Source organism: Colossoma macropomum, unplaced genomic scaffold, assembly GCF_904425465.1.
Source record: "Colossoma macropomum unplaced genomic scaffold, Colossoma_macropomum, whole genome shotgun sequence".
Classification (NCBI taxonomy): domain Eukaryota; kingdom Metazoa; phylum Chordata; class Actinopteri; order Characiformes; family Serrasalmidae; genus Colossoma; species Colossoma macropomum.
The window spans coordinates 4657711-4678904 of NW_023494792.1; the positions used below are offsets into that span (position 1 = coordinate 4657711).

Here is a 21194-nt window from a genome sequence, read left to right on the forward strand (position 1 = left end):
CTCTCTCTCTCTCTCTCTTCAAGTGCAAAATTCTCAGTTTCATTCTTGGTCAGGCCAGTATACATGAACTGGAAAAACAAGGTGGCACAAAATACAGATTGCGAGGAGACAATTTTTTCTCTAGACTAGAAAGATCAAGGATTTTAATTGATTGTATTTTTTATCAGGGTATAAAGGTTCTGGAGTCTTTTAAAGAAGTATGGTGCCATGGGGAGGAAGTGTGCTCTGTATTTGATGACGATCTCTGCTTTGCACCAGAGTTCAGTTAATATACACTGTTGACCTGTGAGTTTTAAGTGTCGATCTTATTTCTGAATGTATGTTAACTTATTTTATTTATCTAATTTATTGACTGAGATGACCCAGTGGGACTGCTGAGTGCTCCCACAATATGACTTGTTTAAGATAAAGCACCATTAAAAGTCTCTCTCTCTCTCTCTTTATCTCACTCTTTTATTTCTTTATTTGTCTTTTGTCTTTTTCTCCTTCCTCTCTTCTGCCTCACCCCCCCGTCTTCATTTTCCCTCTTTAGACCATGTTCTCTGCTTCTGTGACTCTCTCTCTCTTTCCCTCCTCTCATCTTGCATGCCTCTCCATCACCATCTCCATCACTGTTTTTTTCACTCACTCACTCTCTCTCTCTCTCTCTCTCTCTCTCTCTCTGTACGTACCTATTAGGCCAGTGTAGGCCAGTAGACAGGCAGCGTAGTTGCCCTGCTTGCAGCCGCTGGCGGACTGGCCCTCAGGCTGGCAGTCATACTGAAACTGGGCCAACCGAGACCTGCAGGATAAACCACAGCACATAGTCAAGTCCCCTGATCAATAGCAGGCTGAGCACTAATGAGAGTGGCAGTCACAACAGCCAGCAATACAGCACAGCGCTACAGGACGATGATTCCTAATGACACAGGAGAAATGTTGATGCATCAAGACGTTCGCTGTGATGAATCAAGGAGCCACTAACTTTCTTATACACACTCTCACGTGAAAACCATCATCCATTAAATGCAGTAATAGTCACTATTGATTATCTGACATATCAAATAACCTAATGATTATTTTGACGATTAAGTAATTCTTAAAAAATGGTCGCACGATACGAAGTGAACAGTAACAAACCATGCATAACGTAACAAAGATTCCATAATACATTAATGGATAAAGAAAAACTATGAAGCCTTTGAAAAGACTTATAAAAACACTATGCGGCAAAAAATGCATATAAGTGGGTATGTCCATCAGGCTCTGAGTCCAGGAGGAGAGTATAAAATATGCATAATCATCACTCAAATTGCAGATTTATTTATTCATTCATTACAGCCCTAAATAACTGTAACCTAACCACTGGATGTGATAAATCATGCTGATGGACCCCATTCATCTCCTCTGCTTCTGCAAAAAAGAATGTCTTGGCAAGTAAACACATCTTAAGTCTAGTCAATATATCTAATAGTTCTCATAATGAGATTGTTGTAAGAATATTCTAGATGTTTGTTACTTGTTTGAGGTTAAATTTATAACAAATTGCCTTAATTGTCAGATTTTTTTGCTTGTTTCAAGTCATAATGCTGATAATTTTGCTTGTGTCAAGAAATAGTGCTTTAATTTTAATGAATGTAATTTCACTATATAAAACTTTAAAATTAGTTAAGAATATCTAGTTTAAATGAGTTATTAACAAGTTGTTAAGCTAGTTATAACAAGTTAAAATGTCTCTTTTTTTGCAGTGCAGGGCAACATAGCATGTCATCCTCCACTGTCATAATAGTTGCGTTTTTGACCAAAGGCCATTAAGAAAACCTGAGAACAGGACAAGGAACTGTCATACTGCATTATTTTTCACAGAAAGAAATCACAGAAAATGCTTATCCTCATACAACAAACCCCATTTCTCTCTAGCACCAATTATTCTGGTAACAGGGAGGCTTTCTCTGTGTTATTTATAGTCAGAGAGTCCAACCTTATGCTATCTGCGACACTGCTACTTTTCTCCCTCAGGAGCCACAGTCATTAGCCTAACCCCAGGGAGCCTGACTAGTGATAGTTGTAACCCAAGTTCCTGACCAACAGTAAAGCTTACTGTAAAACATAACATATGACTGATCGATAAGTAACAAACGTTCACTTCATCAGTTCCACAGACCAAACTCAAGGCTTTTTTTCCTCTCCCTAGCAGCATCAGCTTATTCCAGCAAGTTGAGGGTTAAGAGGAGAAAGTTGAGGAAGAAAAGTTATATGCAGTTGTATACATCTTAAGGCACAGTGAAATGCTCTCCTGCTTTCTCAGCAGCCTTTTCATTATCCAAGGTCCCACTTGCCTATTCACCGGAGTTCACACAAGGTAAAGCGCTGCTCTTCTTAACCACCTACATAACATATGGTTGCCATGAGGGGTTAAACTGGTTTATGTGAACAGCAGGCAGAGCTGAGCATCCTGTACTACAATGTTATGGTAATGTAAATCTTTTCTATTACAATCTGCATGAAATTCATTTAACTATTAAATGTTATAAACTGCGCTGACAGATAACCCCTATACAGCACCATCCCCTTCCCTTTTAATACTATTCTACATGGATTAATTCAGTGTGCTTCAACCTTTAAATAGCCTAGATTATTGCTGTTGTTTTTATTTTCAAAGCAGCCTATTTCCAATTCTATTCAGACATTGTGAACTAGACTAGCTTGCATAGACAGACAAACTGCACTGAAAAGGCACACATGCATCTTAATATCTAGATGTGCATAAAGAAACAGTCAGATAATTGAAAACTAGTTTTAATCAAATTTCCATGTTGCAAATGCTGAAAACCATGTATTACAGATTAACGCATTTTTAACACATAACTGAAATTTGAGGGAGGACCATGTCTGAAAGCCCTGCTCCCTCCATTCTAAAACCCTATAAATTCTTACCTCTGTGAAGAAGCTTCCGCAGTACCCACCATCACCACCCCATTTCCTCCCTGCTGTCAGTCTTACCACCACCCAAAAAGTAGAAAGCCTTCTAGTTCCAAACAAAAGATGCCCAGAAATCCAGCCCAAATTCTCTCCCCTCCTTCAATTATACAGCCTCCCTTCTTACTACCAACATATGTTGAATATTTTAAAGTGATAGTTCAGGAAAAAAAAGGTACATAGTTTTCCTCCTATCCTAAATTTAGTTGATCAGTCAAGAAATGTTTGATACCCCATATTTGCTTCTTTAGTTTTGCACTAGCTGCAAGGTTACAATGCAAATGCTGACACGGACAAAATCCCCTGGGAAAGCCAACATTTTGCCTGCACATTTGTCCATTTTTTAAATAACAGAATACCACATCTCAGAAACCACATAAGCAAGTCTATTTGAGATTACAGTGCAGCTTGCACAGTGCTAATCTGCTGTGGCAAACCTAACTATTAGATATTGGCCTTCAATGCAGGCCATACCTGTCAAAACATGAACAAAAACCAAAATGTCAATGTGTCCCTAGCACTACTAGTTTGTTAGTGCTAAACTAATGAACATTTTTTGTGAGTTCTAGGTTAAACATAAATATTTGAAGTTTTTTAAAGACACTCCAAGTCCATTCTTGTGACAGATATATTAGCATATGTTTTTACCTCATAGTAGTACAGAGCTGTCGCCTCTGTTTTACATTTCTAACAACTCACTGAGTAAATTGCTGCTCATTTTCACAGTCAGTGGAGTACACAGGAATTCCAGAAGGCTATTTTTTCTCAGGTAATTGGTCCCACCCATTGATTACTCTGGGACTTAGTAATTATGCTGATGATTAATCTAATGTGATAGGCCTTCTCTTCAGCTCTTGAAGTCCTAACCAATAGAAGAGCTCGCTTAACTATATCTCCTTAGATATCACAAAGAAATGAGACTCCTGGTTGGCCAGTTTTCCACTGGGCATTTGAAGAATTTGATCCTTTTGTTTCCAAAACTTATCAATGAAACAAGAGTAGTACTGTAATATTTGCAGTACTATGTTACATACAAACATGATTTTGTTGAATAAAAAAATAACTAAAAATTACAGGCATGTAAATTTTCATTCCCAGAAATCCTTAGGCCTCCTTTGAAGGCACAGAAGGCCCTGAGGCTTCCCCTCTTCTAATCTGTGGCCATAAACTTGCATGTTAGCTACATTAGACATGTAAATTTAGTCACTGTAACCCCTGGTCGCTGTGCTTTGTAGAGTAGTGAACAGACCTGCATACGTAGTCGGCCCTGCAGGTCCTCATAAGCGTCAGACAGCTGGGTTTCACTGGCTCCTCGTAGGAGCAGCTGGGGACGATGGTCTGACGGCGTCTCTCGGAGCAGGCCATGTCGCTGCAGGGGCAGAAGAGGAGCTCATGGGTGTGCTCAGCTGGGACGCGGTCGAAGAAGCGCCGCAGGGCCTTGTTACAGCGGGAGCGGTTGCACAGGCCAGACTTTCCAGCTGGCTTGATGCACGCCGACACGTACTCTGTGCGCAACTTCTGGCACACGTCGTCCACGTTACAGGCCTTGGCCGCATCCAGGCAACGGTTCACCGTGGACATGCCCAGTTCAGAGTCTGTAGAATAAAGAACGGAGCGGTGACTGTAATGAGAAATCTGCAGCAATCAGATGAGGAAATTAAATTACTTATGAGCTCATGGTGACCTTTGGAGTTGACATTCTGGACTGTTGACACAAAAACAGGAAAGAATTTGGGTCAGGTTTTTGCGTCCTGGTTACAATCTCGATAGAAAATCTGGAAAAAACGTCAGATTCTAGATACCTTCATGTCTCCACCAAACAGTGAATAAAGTGAAGGTCAGCGAAACCCAAGGGAAATAAACATAATCATCAAATCAATCATCCTCTCCTTACTCCGTCTCTCTCTCTCTCTCTTTGTCTTTCTCTCTTTCATTACACGCTCTTTCATACCCGTCCTCCTCAGTCGGCGAATAGATTTTTCGGCCAAAAACGCAGCCAAAGCCTATCTGCGTTATCCGAGGAACTGGCTTTGTTGGTGCTCGCGGAGCTGTGGAAAAAACATGGGCCCTGAAGCAGAGCTTGAATCAACAAATAGCTTTCACGGAAGACCTGAATAAAAGGGGGATAATTTAAAGAGATAACACGGTGAAAAGGAAATTGCAAAATAAAGCTAATACATATTTGGGGCTGTTAAATTTTTGCTCTTAAATGAAATGTTACAAGATATCCAGGGTACAAACACATCTAACTGTGCTTAGGGAAATAAGGGTGCTTTTATATTTTAGCTGAATATGTGGGATAGCGTGGGGGAAGCGAGATTGTCTTCGGCTGCCCTTCGGTTAGACTCAGTAGAGAAAAGAAGTAGAGCCAGATAAATTCATCTGAACTGACCTGGAGGACTCAAAATATGATGCACATGAAATGACTGAAACGGCTTTTTCCTTTCATGAATCTTTTAGGTCAGGTAATTAAACCTGCACAATACTGTCACAAGCTCCATGCTATTCATGCAGGTAGTTGTATTTTTGGATGAAATGGGGTAGAATATGGACATTCACCTCCAGAATACATAAGACCATTTACACTTTAGAGGGAATACAATCAGATTATTTGGGAATGCTCTTAAATAAGTGGCCCTGGGCAGCTGTTGGACCGGACCCTATTCAGATCCAGTGATGCAGTCACAGTCAAAACAGTCCAACAGTATAGCAGGACCCCTGGCTATAAAGGATTCTATACTGAATCCTGTGTCGGCTCTCAGGTTGACCCCATATACCCCATTCACATCACATTCTAGCCACATACAGAGCAAGTCTAAGACTTCCAAGTTCCAACCAAAAGCATTCAGCTCCACAGACAGGACACTACACTTTGTGTGCTAAGCGGACTCAGACATACAAGCATATCTAACAACCCAAACAACAGAGAGTGATTCATTTGGGCAGTATTTGAAAATTCAATAGAGAGAACATTTTACATTGTTGTGAATAAACTAAAAGCACAGAAGCTTGAACATTAGTTTATTGCTCATACAGCCAGCATAAGAGGTGAGCTGTACCTCATTTGGTTGACTTAATGATAAACCTTTATGTTTTATGTGTATGCGAAATGTAAATATTTTCATATATAGAGCTCTGTTTAGACGTTATCATTTAGCCAAATGAGATGCGGTATCAGCTGCTAGCGTCCCAACACCCTGCCCAATTAAGCAAATGAATACAAAGTTGCATTCAGATATCTGTATCATTTATTAACAATACCCATCCAGAGCAATTAGGGAGCTATTTGTCTTCTATAACAGTACTTTTGATACTGAAGAATGTCCAGCCTACTGAAGTTCTACAACATCTTTTCAAGCACTCCGCTAACCTGTGCAATATGCTTTTCATATTTGCATATATTTAAACTGCATATTTAAGTGGAAAAGCATCAATTTTTGTGCAGAGCATTCACAAAAGAGGGCCATACGTCATCCACAGCTGACCAATCAATACCAAGGATTCCTTCTGTCTTTGTCATCAAATTGAGGAAAAGCCAATTTTGGCACAACAAACAAAGATTATCACAATCTGAATGTGATTTCCACATATATTGTAAGATTTTTAATGTTGATCGCTTGTCTCGGTCTTTCGTGCTGGCTGGATCTGTGTATTTCCTTATGAATACATTAACTGGCACCCTAAGACTGTCCTGCTCTTTTTTAGGCATGAGATGTGGCAGGTAAAGTAGCCTAAATCCATACTCAAGAGAAAATATCAATGCTTGGATGAAATAATGACTCAAGCAAAAGTAAAAGTACCTTCCCAAAATAACATCAATAGAAGTACAAAAGCACTGGGCCAAAAAAACTACTTAAGAACTGAGTAACTTATGCAAATTCAGCAATTCTTAGTAAATCCAGCATCTCTCAGCACAGGCACTGAAGTTTGTTAGGCTCTGTTCTTCTTTTTTGGGATTATTTTGATTAAAATATAATATTAAAGCACCAAAGTCAGAGTCATGACTAATCTCAAAGCAGTACAGATGTTGTCACCAACAAAACATAAAGATTAAACTCAAAAAGGTATTAGTAGCTCAATATGAATGGCTTTAAAAAGTCAAGTAAAAAGTAGATTCCTTTACTCACTAATGTACTTGAGTACATGTCCTTAAATAAATGTAACTGGCTACCACCACTTTTGCTCCTAATAAAGTGAAAAAGCCAGCTGTTTAGTTCTCAAACAAAGTCAGTAAAATGAGAAGTACATCAGTCTATCATTGGAAATGTACTGATATGTTTACGTCTGTTTCGGGTTACGTCTGAGTCGGGTTCAGTATTTAAACTATTCTCCCTAAATGAGCAATTAAGCATGCATACAGATCTCTCAGAGAACTTATAACAAAACACTTCTTTCTACAAGAATAATTCTTTAGATAATACCAGGCCATATTTAGAAAGGTAACTTGGGAAATTGTCTTTAAAGATGGACCTCATTTACATTTGTGTTCATAGAAAGAAAGTAATCATGACAATTGCATAATGACAGAAAGTTGGCTCTGCAAAGCGGCTGCAGACTTTGTTGTAGTTTTAGAATATATACAGCCCTGTTAAAACTGTCAGAGCTTTAGAAAAGTGGAACAATAGTTATTTATGCAAAGACCTGTTTTCAATGTGTCTATAGGTATCCACAGTTTTGTCTTTCTCACAAAGTACAGTTTCTTGCTTAGCCAGCTTACTTTAAGCTTCGTTTGATCTAGACTCTAGATTTTCTGTCTCATGACCGCAGATCACTTTTTTATGAGGCTACATCACCATAGCAACTTATGCTGCACACCTTGCTCAAAGGCAGGTTAAGTTCAGGATCATAAACAGTTTTTGGACAAATCCGGGCCGAGTTTTTGACCAATAAAGGACATTTTAATGGAGATGGACAACTCTGGTCCTTTTTGGGTTGGTTTAGCAGGAAGTTTTTGGCTTGACAAAGTCATTTCTAAGGTGTCCCAGATGGTTGCTAAGGTGCTGCTAGGCCATTGCTATGTTTTCCAAAGTGGGTGCAAAGGTGATGCTGGGCTGTTGGTATGGTCTCCTAAGTGGTTGCTAAGGTGTTGCTAGGCCATTGCTATGGTCTCAGGTGGCTGATAAGGTCATTGATATGTTATCACAGGTGGTTTCTAAGGTGTTGCCATGCCTTTCGCTATGATCTCAAGTGTTTGCTAAGGCATTACTGCTACTTTGTGAAGCAGAAATTTAATCAGTAACACTGTTTAAGTTGAACACGCTTTGTGAGACAGACCATTAAAAGCTGGTTTGAGAGTTGTTATTGTAAAACATGATTACAATTCTCAACAGATAGTTGTAGGTGTGTATCACCACTCGAAAACCCCTGTGGATTAGACCTCTGCTCTCAGCAACTAACGTAATTAATAACAATAATTAAGGTATTGTCAACTCAAATAGCAGTTATTCACCGTTTCATATACTGAGACACTAATCATGGGTGATTTTAATCTAGCCTGGCTTTATGTCTCTGCTGATATGTTGGATTTGTGTGATATACGGCTTGTGCAACTAGCAGCTCCACTTGTGGCAGGGCCTTTGAGTTAAATACATCCTGAATATTACATGAATATTAAGGCTTTTTATTATTTTGTACACTCTCATTTTACACTGAAACAACTGGTGCTTTGAATTTGCATGATTCAAATGAGTCAAGTGGTTGCACATGAATAAAATGTGTTACATCAACACAATTCTTCCCAAAAGAATTAATCTGAAAGACAGCGATTGTGTTGATGTAACACATTTTATTCATGTGCAACCACTTGACACATTTGCATCATGCAAATTCACATTTTCCCAGTGTATCTTAAGAGAAAAAAAAAAAAAGCTGAAATGGTTCCGAAGAAATGCACTGCTGCTCTACAGAGGTCCTGACCTAGATGTTGATGTTATTTCATCTTTAATCATCGCTCAAATTCTCCAGCTTAAGGCTTAGATTTACTTCTATGCTGAAGAAAGAGATGCATTGAATGTGCTAGATTTAAATGTGTTAAAATTATTTCTGTATTAGCAAGATATTGTTCCTGCCCCCTCTCCCCGTTAATTTCTTTTGTGATTTTTAGTTTTCTGCATATGATTGGATGATGATGAGTGGACCTATAGAAATTCTCCAGAATTGCTCTGAATAAAATGTTTTTACATGAACTTACATTGAAAGTAAAGGTTTTTGCACTCTCATGTAAATCTACCATTTTGGAGGTACATGTTTTTCTTTGGACAATGACAATATTTTTTACATAAGGGATGACTGATGTGTGTGAAATGTTGTGTCCAATACCGATTTTAGGCCTGTCAAAATTTTGATAACCAATAATATCGGCTATTAGAATTTTCTATTTATAGTTCAGATTTTCATTTTACATTCAAGTAGTTTTATTAAACAGTGGATTACTGACAAATATAAGTATCAGTTCTAAATTATTACACCTATTAACCCCAATTGAATAACAGGAACTCACAGTCATAAATAGTATTTAGTGCTGTCTTCAGCCGAGTGTCTGCAGCAAAGCATAGAAGTTGCATAATTGTTTTAATGAAGTAATTGTACATATATATATATATATATATATATATATATATATATATATATATATCAATTTGCAACATCTGTTGATATATTTTGAGTAAGTGGTGCTTAATTGATTTAAGATAAATGATTCCACAAAATATTTAAGTAGTCATTCTTGTAATTTGGGTTGTAATTACTTTAAAGCTTTAATTACATTGACCTAACTAAATTGAGTGATGGTAATAAATATTTCAAGTTGCATCAACTTGAATTAAAGAATATAAGCACTTTTTTCAATTTAAATATATGTGCACTTATATATGAAATAATGTCTTAAGTTATTAATAATGTTTTAAGTTATTTACTGAGCTGCCTTAAATTTGAAGTTTAAAGGGGAATCCCACTGACTTTTTTAAATTTCTGCATAATTCATCATTGATATGTGCACAAAGTCATTCAGAGGGGTTTGATGTGAAATCATTAAGTGTAGAGAATCCTACAGACTCAAATTTCTTTACAGTGGTGGTGATAGGACTATCAGTACCACCAGTGCAGCTACATGTGACCTCTGAGTCTCTAGATGGGATGTTGATAATGCATCCTTGTTCTGTTCATTTACTATTAGAAGATTATATAACTCAATTTAAATTCATTTCAGCAGCCAGGTAATTAACTTTAATACGCTAGCATAGCATTTTATCTATGTGTGTATCTAATCCTAAACATCTGACTTGATTTTATGAACTTAAAAACATAAAAGATAACTGACTTAATTACCTTAATTATATTAAGTTCTGCTTCCTTGTGCAGGTTTATAGTGTATTAATTTTACTAAATACCAAAATAAAAAAAATAAATAAATAAAAAGAAATGAAATAAACCTAGACTTTTCCTGTAGTGGGCTGAGCAATAGATGAAGCTGAAGATTCAGTAACCAGTTAAAAAGTTATGGTGTGTTAGATTTGTTTGAAAAATGTAGGAATCTTACACATTTCAAAAGGAATTCCGTATGTGATCGATAAGAGCTCAAAGGAATATGAAATTTGAAAAATATTTAGAATTCACTGTTGTTATTCCAATGGCTAGTTTACAGTCTAACAAATAACTGCCCCACTGCACTGTTGCAGCTGTCTCTGGGATCAAGATAATTGCAACAAATGGGCGCCTTGTCTTGACACACGTTGTGAAAAATATGAATTATGCACAAACATTTTTTACCCTGGATTTGTTCATAGACAGATACAAGAAATACAGAGGAAAATTGGATGATTTCTGATGACAGTTTTTGTTTAGTAGTTCAAGAAACAAAAAAATCTACAACCTACTGTTAATGCATCTGTCTGGTTGAGCTATCATTTACATCTCCCTCACTTGTTCTTACACAGCCCACTCCTGAGCAAGCTAAACATCACTCTACAGCCCTCGGTTACCTGGTTCATGTATTTCAGGAGTTCGAGCATGAGAGATATGCTGGTTTCTGTTGTATAAGACATTCATTTTAGCACAGACGCCCTTTAAACTGCACTTTTCTTGTGTTGATATTACACTTCTCACTTGTGAGCTCTTTGTGAACCAGGTAGCTTTTGACATGCAGGGTGCTTTTAATAGCATTCAGAACTCCTGTCCAGTTACCATGGATCTTGCTTATAGCTAGAAAGCTCTGAGAGAGGCGCTGGTACATTTCTATTTACAAAACGCTTTTTGTCAAGTGTTCTCTTTTCTCTACTTCTTTGTAATTTCTCACCAAATGTAAGACCAGCACTCGCCCTTTTGTTCACTGTTCCAACTGCTGCTTCTGAAGTAGGTCAATACTCATTTTATTTTCATGCTGTATGTTTTTGGAACAGCATAAATAATGCACAGAACCTGGGCAATATAAATCTGAATAGAAAAAGAGGGTGAAATCTTCCATGGGCAACTGCCCATCCAAATAGAAGGCCTTCAATAAATAAAAGAATGGCTTTATTTGTAAATGGCATGGTCTTGGTGTTGCAACCATCACCCAAATATTTATTCTACATAGGAGCTTAACAATATGTGACTAATGATTTGTATGAATTATAGTCACTATGTGTGACTACAATTGCCCAAATAGCTTGGCCAATGTTCATACCAGATGTTCAAGTTTATATCAGATAAAAATTACTTACTGTGTAATCTTAGACTCTGAGCTCTGTTTTAAAGTAGCTTTTTATCATTTGAGAAATATTGCTAAAGTCAGGCCTTTTTATCTCAGAGTGACGCAGAGAAACTTCATGCATTTGTTACAAGCAGAACTTATTACTGTAATGCTTTCTCTACTGGGCTTCCTAAGAAAACAATACATCCTTTACAAGCATGGATCCTAACAAAAACAAAACAGAGAGATCAGATCACTCCTGTTTTAAAAGAACTGCAGTGGCTGCCTGTATCGTTCAGAATAGATTTTACAGTTCTGCTACTACAGGGAGATTCACTCGAAAGAGGCCCTGAATATTCTGTAATAACTCTCGCTAGGACAAAGCAATCTGAACGAAACAATGCGCAATGTGCTCCTCAGTAAATGTAGCTTTGAACAAGCCGGGATGCCCCTGTGTCGGAGCAATGAGGTAGGCGCTGGACAGCCGTTGTGACATTTAACCTCCATTTTCAACTTCCGGGTGCATACCCCTGTACCCCTTCATGTGTCTGGCAGAAAACGGAGATCACTTCCAGCATTGCATGTAATGCAATCGATTACACATACATCAAGGTATGTTGCATATTTTTTGGTTTAGATTGCTTCATCCTAACGGGAGTTACAACAGAATATTCAGGACCTCTTTCGAGTGAATCTCCCTCTAGTTTTTAAAGCTCTAAATGACCATAAAGCACCGCTTACATCACAGAATGTCTGTCTGTTTATGTTCCAACATGTGATCTTAGATCTGCAGATACTGGCCTTCTGCAAATACCTTCAGTAAAATACAGAAAAAATGTAGAGAGGCCTAGTTCAGTTATTATGCTAGTATTTCCAATTCCACCCTCTATTAGACAGTCAAGCTCAGTGCACACTTTAAAGAAATATTTAAAAACATATCTCTTTAACTAAGCATTTACTTAAAACTATACATATCTTGGTATTTATCCTTTTAATTGGATCTGTGTCATTACCTTATATGATTTTAAATTAGTACTCCTAATTTCTTCTATTACCGTTAAGCTTTATCATCTGTCTGTAAAGCACTCTGAGCTGCCACTGGCATGAAAAGTGCTAAATAAATAAAGATTTTTATTATTATTGTTATTTATTATTATTATTATTATTATTATTATTATTATTATTGTAAAAGAACACACAGCTTACCTGCAGTGATGGAGGCTAGACGGACATAGTCATAACCTTTCTCCACTGATTCATATGGATAACTCTCCACCAGGTTCAGCCCTAAAACAGACAGGATAGTACTTCTCAGCACACAGCAACTTCTCAACACCCGTCAGACAACAGCTAATAAAAGGCCTACATTCTAAAACACTTTGAAAGCTCATTGGTATTTCAGAATGAGTACCCAAATACTTGTTCTCATAATCAGGCTTAGAAACAGTAAAATTAGCTCCAGCCATCTAAGTGCTGGCCCTAACATTGGCAGGTTTGATTCCCAGTGATGACACATCCATCTATGGAGAGAGCATAATTGGCCATGCTATCTCTGGATGGGTAGAATGGTCCTCCCTCTCCTCCTCTGTTAGCTGATATACCAGAATTGGCAGTTAGTGTTCTCCTACAAGTATGTTGAGCTTTTCAATTGCACTGTGTTATTGGCAGTTTGAAAAGATGTATTGGTGCTTCACAGGCCTCAGAGGAAGCATGTGCTAACCTTCACCATCCCAGATTTGTAGCATCCAGTGATAGTAAGAGACCTAGCCAGCGGACCTAGCCAGTGGGTGGGAAATGGCCACAGTTAAATTGGGGGGCAAATGGGTAAAAGTCCAAAACATTAATAATATTTACGTTTTATAATTAATATTTAAAAGAGTGTACTAGTGCAAATTAACTGTGCATGTAGCCTAGCAAGCAGTACATGGATAAGTATCACTATACTAACATATTTGAGATTATTCATCACACTTGCTCTCTTGTATTACAAATTTTGCCCTGAGAATTTTTTTCTTTTTAGAACTCCAGTAATTTTGTGCTCTCACACACATTTCTTTATAAGGCATCTTTGCTGTTTGCTGTTTTTTTGTGGAAAGTGGTTCAGTTTGTTGCAACCTGAGGCGAGGTGATACAGGTGCCTGGCATGAATTTAAGATGTATTCAACTGAACCAGTTATAATTTAGTAATTTTTTACATTTTACATATATATTAACAATAACCTATTCTATCTAAAGGCTTTTGCTAAAGAAACATTTTTTTTAGTTTAGGCTCCAATTTTTGTGGCTTGAAAAAACTTTACAGGAGAAGGAAAAAACATCCTTAACTTTTAATGGAAGTAAATGGATAAAAGATTTATTCCAACCATTTCTACTGGTCCATTCGCCATCAAATTTTGACACAATATAAAGGTCAGCTGGAAATTTGTGAAAAATGAAAAAGATGTCCTGAATGTCCTGATAGCAATTATATACTTGAGAATTCAAATTATTAAGGCTTGCCCTAAAAATATTCAGTGTTCATGTTAAATGACAGCACACATCAACTAAATTCTGCACTAAGAAGAGTTATGTAATCACATAAAAGAATTACGTTGCTTAGCAACCCCAGTCTGAACAACACCGTTAACTGTGGTAAAATGTACGGAAGTCCAGAGAGGCCATAAGGTAGTTATAATTTTCTGGATTATTATCTTGAGATAATGAGTTAGTTATCTTGAGATCACAAGATAATTAACTTGTTATTTCAAGATAACAAAGGAAATTATAGCAGCAGCTCATGGCCTCTCTGGACTTCCATAAAAATGAGTGTAACTTTTTTTTTTTGCTATGCATTTTTCATTTGTTGACATCGAAAAAATGGAAAAAACAGACGCGCAGGTTTAGAATTTGTCAATAAAGAATGTAAATCAAATGCAAATTTAACGATGTAATGTACATTGACTGTAGAGTTAGGCAACAACAATAACAGGACTTCTAAGGGTTAACAACTGTTTGCTTTTGTTTTTGTTTTTTTGTTTTGCAATTCCGCCACTGCTAAATGTCACAAGCCCCATCTCACCATGTATGCCAGACTGGTGGAGACTCCAGTATATACTGAGGCAGTTCTTCTCTCTCTTCATGCCGCGTCTGCACTGGCAGCCATGCAGGGGGCTGGAGAGCAGGGCGGACACAGCATTGGCACACTGACTCCGGGCCCCGGGGCCCAGCTTCACACTGCCGTCGCCGGCCACACACTGCCTCAGGGTTCTGAGACGCGGACTGCAGGTTTCATCACTGGAGCATGAATCCCCGGCCAGCAGGCAGTCTCTACCAGCATACAACAGCACCTGCAGAGCTGCAGAAACACACACACCAGGATCAGAGCAGGGCTGAACTGTACGGGACAAATGAGAAGTCAAGATTAAAGCAATGGTTTGAATAAATATCTAATTTACACAGTTTCTAACAAGTAATGGAACATAGGTGCAAGGTTAGCCCTATGCAGGCTATACGGCTAAATCATCACACACCTGCCTATAATTGTTTTGTTTTGTTAAGTAATCTCAAGTAGACTATCTTTCTGACACTGTATGACACACAGTTATCTATAAATATGGATAAAAGTATGTCACATAGCTAATAGTATTAACAGCAGCCATATTGAACCATCATTTTATCCATGTGGAACATCTTGCTTTCCTGATGCAATTAGATGCTTTTCTGATGAAATCCTTAAGGTACGGCACTCATACAAGCTGTTGAAGCCGTATGTCTCAGACGTGGCACAGCATTTAAAGGGTCCATATCTTGGAAAAAACAAACTTCCCTCACTTCTTTAAATGAAGGAGTTTGAAGCAATTTGTAAGCACTGTTAAAGTTTTAAAATGTACCTTTGACCATGCAGTCCATACAGTCCATAAAACCATGCTGCATGAACAGCCCATTTTGAAGGAACTGATTCTGTGATGTCACAGGAACCAACTAATTTACATTCATCCACCTATTCATTTGGCCTGCAGAAGTTTAGCTCCATCCATTAAGTTTTATGGAGAGTTTCAATTCTGAGTGCTATTGGAATAAGATAATCTACATATTACAATTACATATAAAGGTACTGTAACAAAATCAGCCTGTTTAATTGTGAGGGATAAAGAGAGGTTGAAAAATGTTCATATAAAAATTAATTATGATGTTATGGTACATAAAATTACACAAATGTTTTAAGCGGATCTCAAGGGAAACAATAAAAATAGAAGAAAATTGTAAGATAAGGGTCCATTAAAGAACAGGAGTTGTGTCTTTTTTTCCAATTTAAAAAATGCAGTATAATAAACAGAAAGCAGGATAAGAACATAAAAAGCTATTTTTACAATTGAAAATGACTGTTCTCAAATAAAATACTAGCTAAACTAGCTCATTGTAGGTCTACAAGGCTTGAAACTATTGCCCAATCCCAAGTCAGAAAGCCACTAAGAGTAAACAAATGTATTGTGTTCATTAAATGATATTTTATTGAGTAACTGATCTGACCATTTGAAAAAAGGATATCTATAGAACTTGCTGTTCCACTCTGCAGCGCAAATGCTGTATATCTGAAAGGCCAAAGTGTGCAAGCTGTAGCACCTTGTTAATGTCATGCAGAAGTGGCATGAAACAGGCCTAATCTTCTCTTACTTATTAGCTATATTAGCCTTGTAGCTCCAAAACTAAAGAAGCAAACTGCAGACATGAAACATGTCTTGGCTGATGGAGTACTTTTGGGGTAAGAAGAAAACTGTGTAAATTTTTGACTCAACAACCATCTTACACCTGTATTCTGCTCCCCCTGACTCTGACTAATGACTTGATTTATTGCTACGTGAGGTATTTGCTTGAATATCATTCTTTATCTGCATCAGTAGATGTTTGTATGTTTACTTCTTGCTTGCAGTTTTTTCTGTAAAAAGCCTCTCTACATCAAGCACAGACTATCTATTGCTATTTTTGATGTTGTGTTATGGTGATGGGACTCAAACTGTGTTTGTAAAGCTTTGTAAACACTGTACATCTAATGTATTTAGTAGATACTGCATGTGTTGGGAAAGCAGTCAGTTGATTTAACAAATCCCCTTACTGTTGGGAAAATTAAAACAGCTCAGATTTTAGAACATGCTGAGCTGCGAATCCCAGAGATTTGAACTCGACTTCGCTGAGAGAGCCAGTTTTAATGCATTTTAATGACATTCACGACAACGTGTGAGACAATAGCTCGTTCCCGAAGCGAGGCAGAAAATACTAAGTAACTAGAGGCAGGAACACAATCTTTCAGCTCGTAAATTTAATTGCATCAGAAAAGAGCTCTGGGCAAGGTTCAAACAAAAACGACAAGTGTGTTATTTTGAACAGATTTATGCATGTGGTGCAGTTTTGAACCTACGACTCTGTCAGAAAGCATCATCTCTGCGCTTTCCATATTTGCGGACTATTTGGAGGAAGTGTGGGTGCTTCAGCTTTTCAGAACCATCCCTGTGAGAATGTAACATGGCATTTCATCCAGCGGTGAGCCTGCATTGATAGCTCAATGTTTTCAGACACATCTGGGGAACGACATAACCGCGTACGTTGAGCAAAGTCACAGAAGTTCTGACAGGCGAGCCATATGCAGGCATTTCCGCGGAGGCAGCGCAAGGCTGGCTACCATGACTACACACATGAGAATAAGCGAAGATGACAGGAGGCACAATGAGACTTTCCTCGTATCTTGCCAGAGCATTGTTCGCCATCAGCAACTGCACAGGAGTAGGGGAGGGGATAAATGCGTTTGATATGAAAGCTGGCTAGCAATACTCGGATCAAACCGAGCACAAGAGACAAGATCATACACACTCCACTATTCTCTCTCCTCCACCAAAAGCCATATAAATGAGGAGAACAGTCCAAACCTCCCACTTTAACCATGTCCAATTTAAGTGCAGCCTTTGTTTATCAGAGCACTATGCTAATTGGTGGTCATGAGGAAGACACGAAGCAGGGTTTCAAGAGGGAAATAGGAGAAAACCCTTGTTCGCTAAGTGCTTCACAATAGCTCCTCGAGTTTGGCTTCTTTAACATGCCGGGACGATAATTGCCGCATTAATGACTGTGAATGTGCGCAGTGATTAATGCGATGTGCTACCTTCATTAGGAAAAAACCTGTCACTCTGAGCAATCCTGCTTCTCCATGCTACAACTAACAGCATGGTACAGGTGAGCTGAGTTAATTGAGCTACTGGAGTTACCGCTGAATGCTTACTTACACTTCAATGGAGCCATCCTAATAACACACTCTTAATGAGATAATTTGTGGAAGTGAATATTTGTTCAAAACATTTAACTGCAATGTTTTGTAGTGGTGGAAAAATGCATCAGTGACTGATGTATTGATATTGAAATGTTTCAATCATAGTTGATTAAAATAATACTGTAACATTTACCACTATTAACGATGCATAGTTGATGCACAAGTCATTGTGTTTTATTAAAGGGCTGTAGGTGGCCACAGCCACGCCGTACACAAGGACAGCTTTGTCAAACAATTCGCTCTAAGCCTCCCTACGTCTCGCTGCTCCACCGCCATCACTGTACTAACTCGGTACTTCCTAGTCTATACAGAACACAGCCAAAGCTAGCCCCGCCTTCAGAACAATAATCCTTATAGAAGGACCCAACAAAAAAAATGCTGAAAAACAATTAACCAAAAATGAACATGCACACATTATTAAACATGCTACAGTACTTAATCATAATTATAATAATCTTTAATAATGTCATGTTTATTTTTATTTTTTATGTGTTCACTTTTTGGCCTTTATAAGATTCCTGGGCATAGAAAATTTCACTTTTTCAAAGAAATCTTCAGGGATATTTTTCCACACCTCTTAGAAGTTTCAGTCTGAGAAGTTGGTTACATTTTCTGCTTCTTACAGTCTAAAAAATCTCAAACACATTCAATGATGTTGAGGTCTAAGGTCTTCTCACAGTGGAAGGATGGACAGACATACCTATGGATTTTTTTCAGATCTGAAGCAAGAGTGGAGCTTAATTTCCTCTCACAGACAAAAGTTTTAAGCACTGTTTATCTGATAATGACAGTTCTGGTGGTCTTGCATAGTTGTTAGGAGTCTCTTTTTCTCTGCAGCTTTTAATCATTTTTTGATCTCCAGTTCTGGAAGCTCCAGTTCTGTCATATTGACTTTCCCCTTCCTTATACAAGTGGATTATCTTCTAGCTAATCTCCTCAGAAATATCTCCTGAAAAAAAGGAAATGTATGCATAATGGCTGGAAATGAAATAAATGATGAGTGGTCTCTGACTTTTACAGAGCACTGTATGTACACATCTATGTTTAATAATATTCTGAATTATACCAAATTAATCCAATCAAACTGAATCATGAAGCGTTTCTTAAAGAATCATAACATAATTGAATCAGGTCAGAGATTTATATCTATAACATTTCAGCACCATAACTGTATGAATCCAAAAAGAATTAAATTCCTTCGCATTAAAAAAAGAAAGAAAAGGAAAAATAGGAAGACATTTGTAACGACACCAATGCTTTCACAACCCTGTGATGGGTCAATGGGAAACGGAGAAGGCGAGCAGTATGAAGCATGTCATATCGAATAGCAGATTAAATCAAATCTTCGAAACCTATTGTGACAAGGCCAAAGCATTCAAGTCTATTCATGTGGAGATTTTCACATTCGACAATTGGCAGTGACCCGTTACTTCATAAGCCTCTGCTTTATTCTCTTTTAGAATCAGAGATTTGCCGCACCACCAAAAACGTACCTGTGGATGAATACAGCAGCCAAAAAGGCCACTGCGTTATCAACTTCCGCTGCAGTTAGTTTACCTTCAATTCCACCATGCCAAGCGTAGCCTTCCACATGAGAGCCTTTTATATCTGCATATGCTGTAGAACCATAATTAACTGGAGCCCAGTCTCTCCACTGACAAAACAAAACTTTTAGCTTTATAGTTTAGAAACACACACACACACACACACACACACACACACACACACACACACACAAACACAATCAAAGCTTCTGCAGCCTATCATGAAAACTGCAATGCAAAATTGCTCCTCCAGTCGTATTGATCCACAAGCTGCCAACTGTTTGCAGAGCAGCCCCTAAAAGGGACCCGTGATTGTAGGAACGGCACAATTTTACAGTCTATGTGGGTACCTTAATCCCAAGTATTATTGACCTCCAATCAGCATGAGTCCTTTCAGCTGGGTCCGTCTGCTATTTGACATAACCTGCTGATGGAATATTGACCAAATCCAGGGCTCTTCTCCAGGTGGCTATAAAGTACAGGTAAAAAAATTACTGCTTGCTTTTTATGCTTTTGTGGGGGGAGCATTTGTGCTATATGGTGTTATTAGAGTTGTTAGGCAAAAACAGAACATGCAGAAAAGCATCCCCCCCCCAAAAAAAAAAAACTTGTGCTCTAGAACATCTGGATGAGCAGATATAAATTTAGCTCTGCCTTTGATCACACAAACCTCTTGGAAGGACAGATGGTCAGTCGTGGGATTGTGAAGGCAGTCTGAAACCCCAGCCTCTCTCCATTGCAATTTGTGTCAGTTTATGCTGCATTGGCACAAGCCAGAATTGATGTTGTACATCATGAATGCAAATGAAGTGCCTGATTTGACATTTCCAATAAGCCTGTCTCAGTGTACCAGTGGGTTTAGCCAATTAGCCATGTCAGTAATCAATTCCTTCTGAGCGTGCGCTAAGTCCTCACTTATCCTAGCACATAAATCAAAGACAGATTAGCTGATCAGTTACCCAGATGCACTGACTTAATGGCCCACTTTAGGAAGGATGAGACTGGAAATGAAAGTTAATGAACTCTGGTAGGATGACACCAACAAAATGCCTTTATACCTCCACACAAAGCTCCCTGTGAGGGAAATACAGTGATGTTGTTCTGCAGTCCTCGGCGACAGATTTATTACGTTCAGTATGCGGCTTCTCCCGTGTTTCTTTTTTACTGTTTAACAGGGCTTGATATACAGCTTCCTGCTTTATGGCTTTGGAAGGAAGAGTTACACTTCTTTTGGAAGGAACAGAATCTCTTCACAGTGTGGCAGGAAACCTTTCTGTTATGGGCCTTTAAAAGCCTGAGTTGGGGAAGTTACTCTAGACATGTAATTAATTAAGCTACAGGTTACTCTCTTCTTAAAGGAAGTTCTAGCAAAGTCATAGCAGAAGGGAAAGTATTTTGGGCTGATAACGATAACCAGCAATTAACACCTAGTTGTGGTCAATACTGACACCAATAACTGATCATTTTACTTTTTTACATTTTTAAAACAAGCTTACACTATATTATCCATAGACAAAGCACAGTGTGCATGCAACAGGTTACATCTCTAAAGATGCTAACTGCTAATGATAGCTTGTATGCTATAATGTAAGCTATAATGATGCCTTGTACTCTTTAGGCCACATAGACTACCAGTCAAAAATTTGGACACACATACTTATAGAAGAGGTTTCCTCCCTTTCACTCTTTTACACATTTTAGAATAAAAGTGAAGTCATCAAAACTT

The 21194-nt window shown here is 38.1% G+C and overlaps 1 protein-coding gene across 1 annotated transcript in view; it reads right to left on the reverse strand.

Annotated features, from left to right (window-relative positions):
- gfra4b (GDNF family receptor alpha 4b) overlaps nucleotides 1-21194 on the reverse strand; it is an 85685-nt gene that overhangs the window by 16872 nt on the left and 47619 nt on the right. The window contains exons 2-5 of the mRNA XM_036575640.1: nucleotides 14685-14960; nucleotides 12833-12913; nucleotides 4208-4553; nucleotides 672-781 (exon numbers count right to left, since the gene is read on the reverse strand). Of these exons, the coding sequence (XP_036431533.1) occupies nucleotides 672-781; nucleotides 4208-4553; nucleotides 12833-12913; nucleotides 14685-14960 (813 nt within the window). The remainder of the gene's footprint in view (nucleotides 1-671; nucleotides 782-4207; nucleotides 4554-12832; nucleotides 12914-14684; nucleotides 14961-21194) is intronic.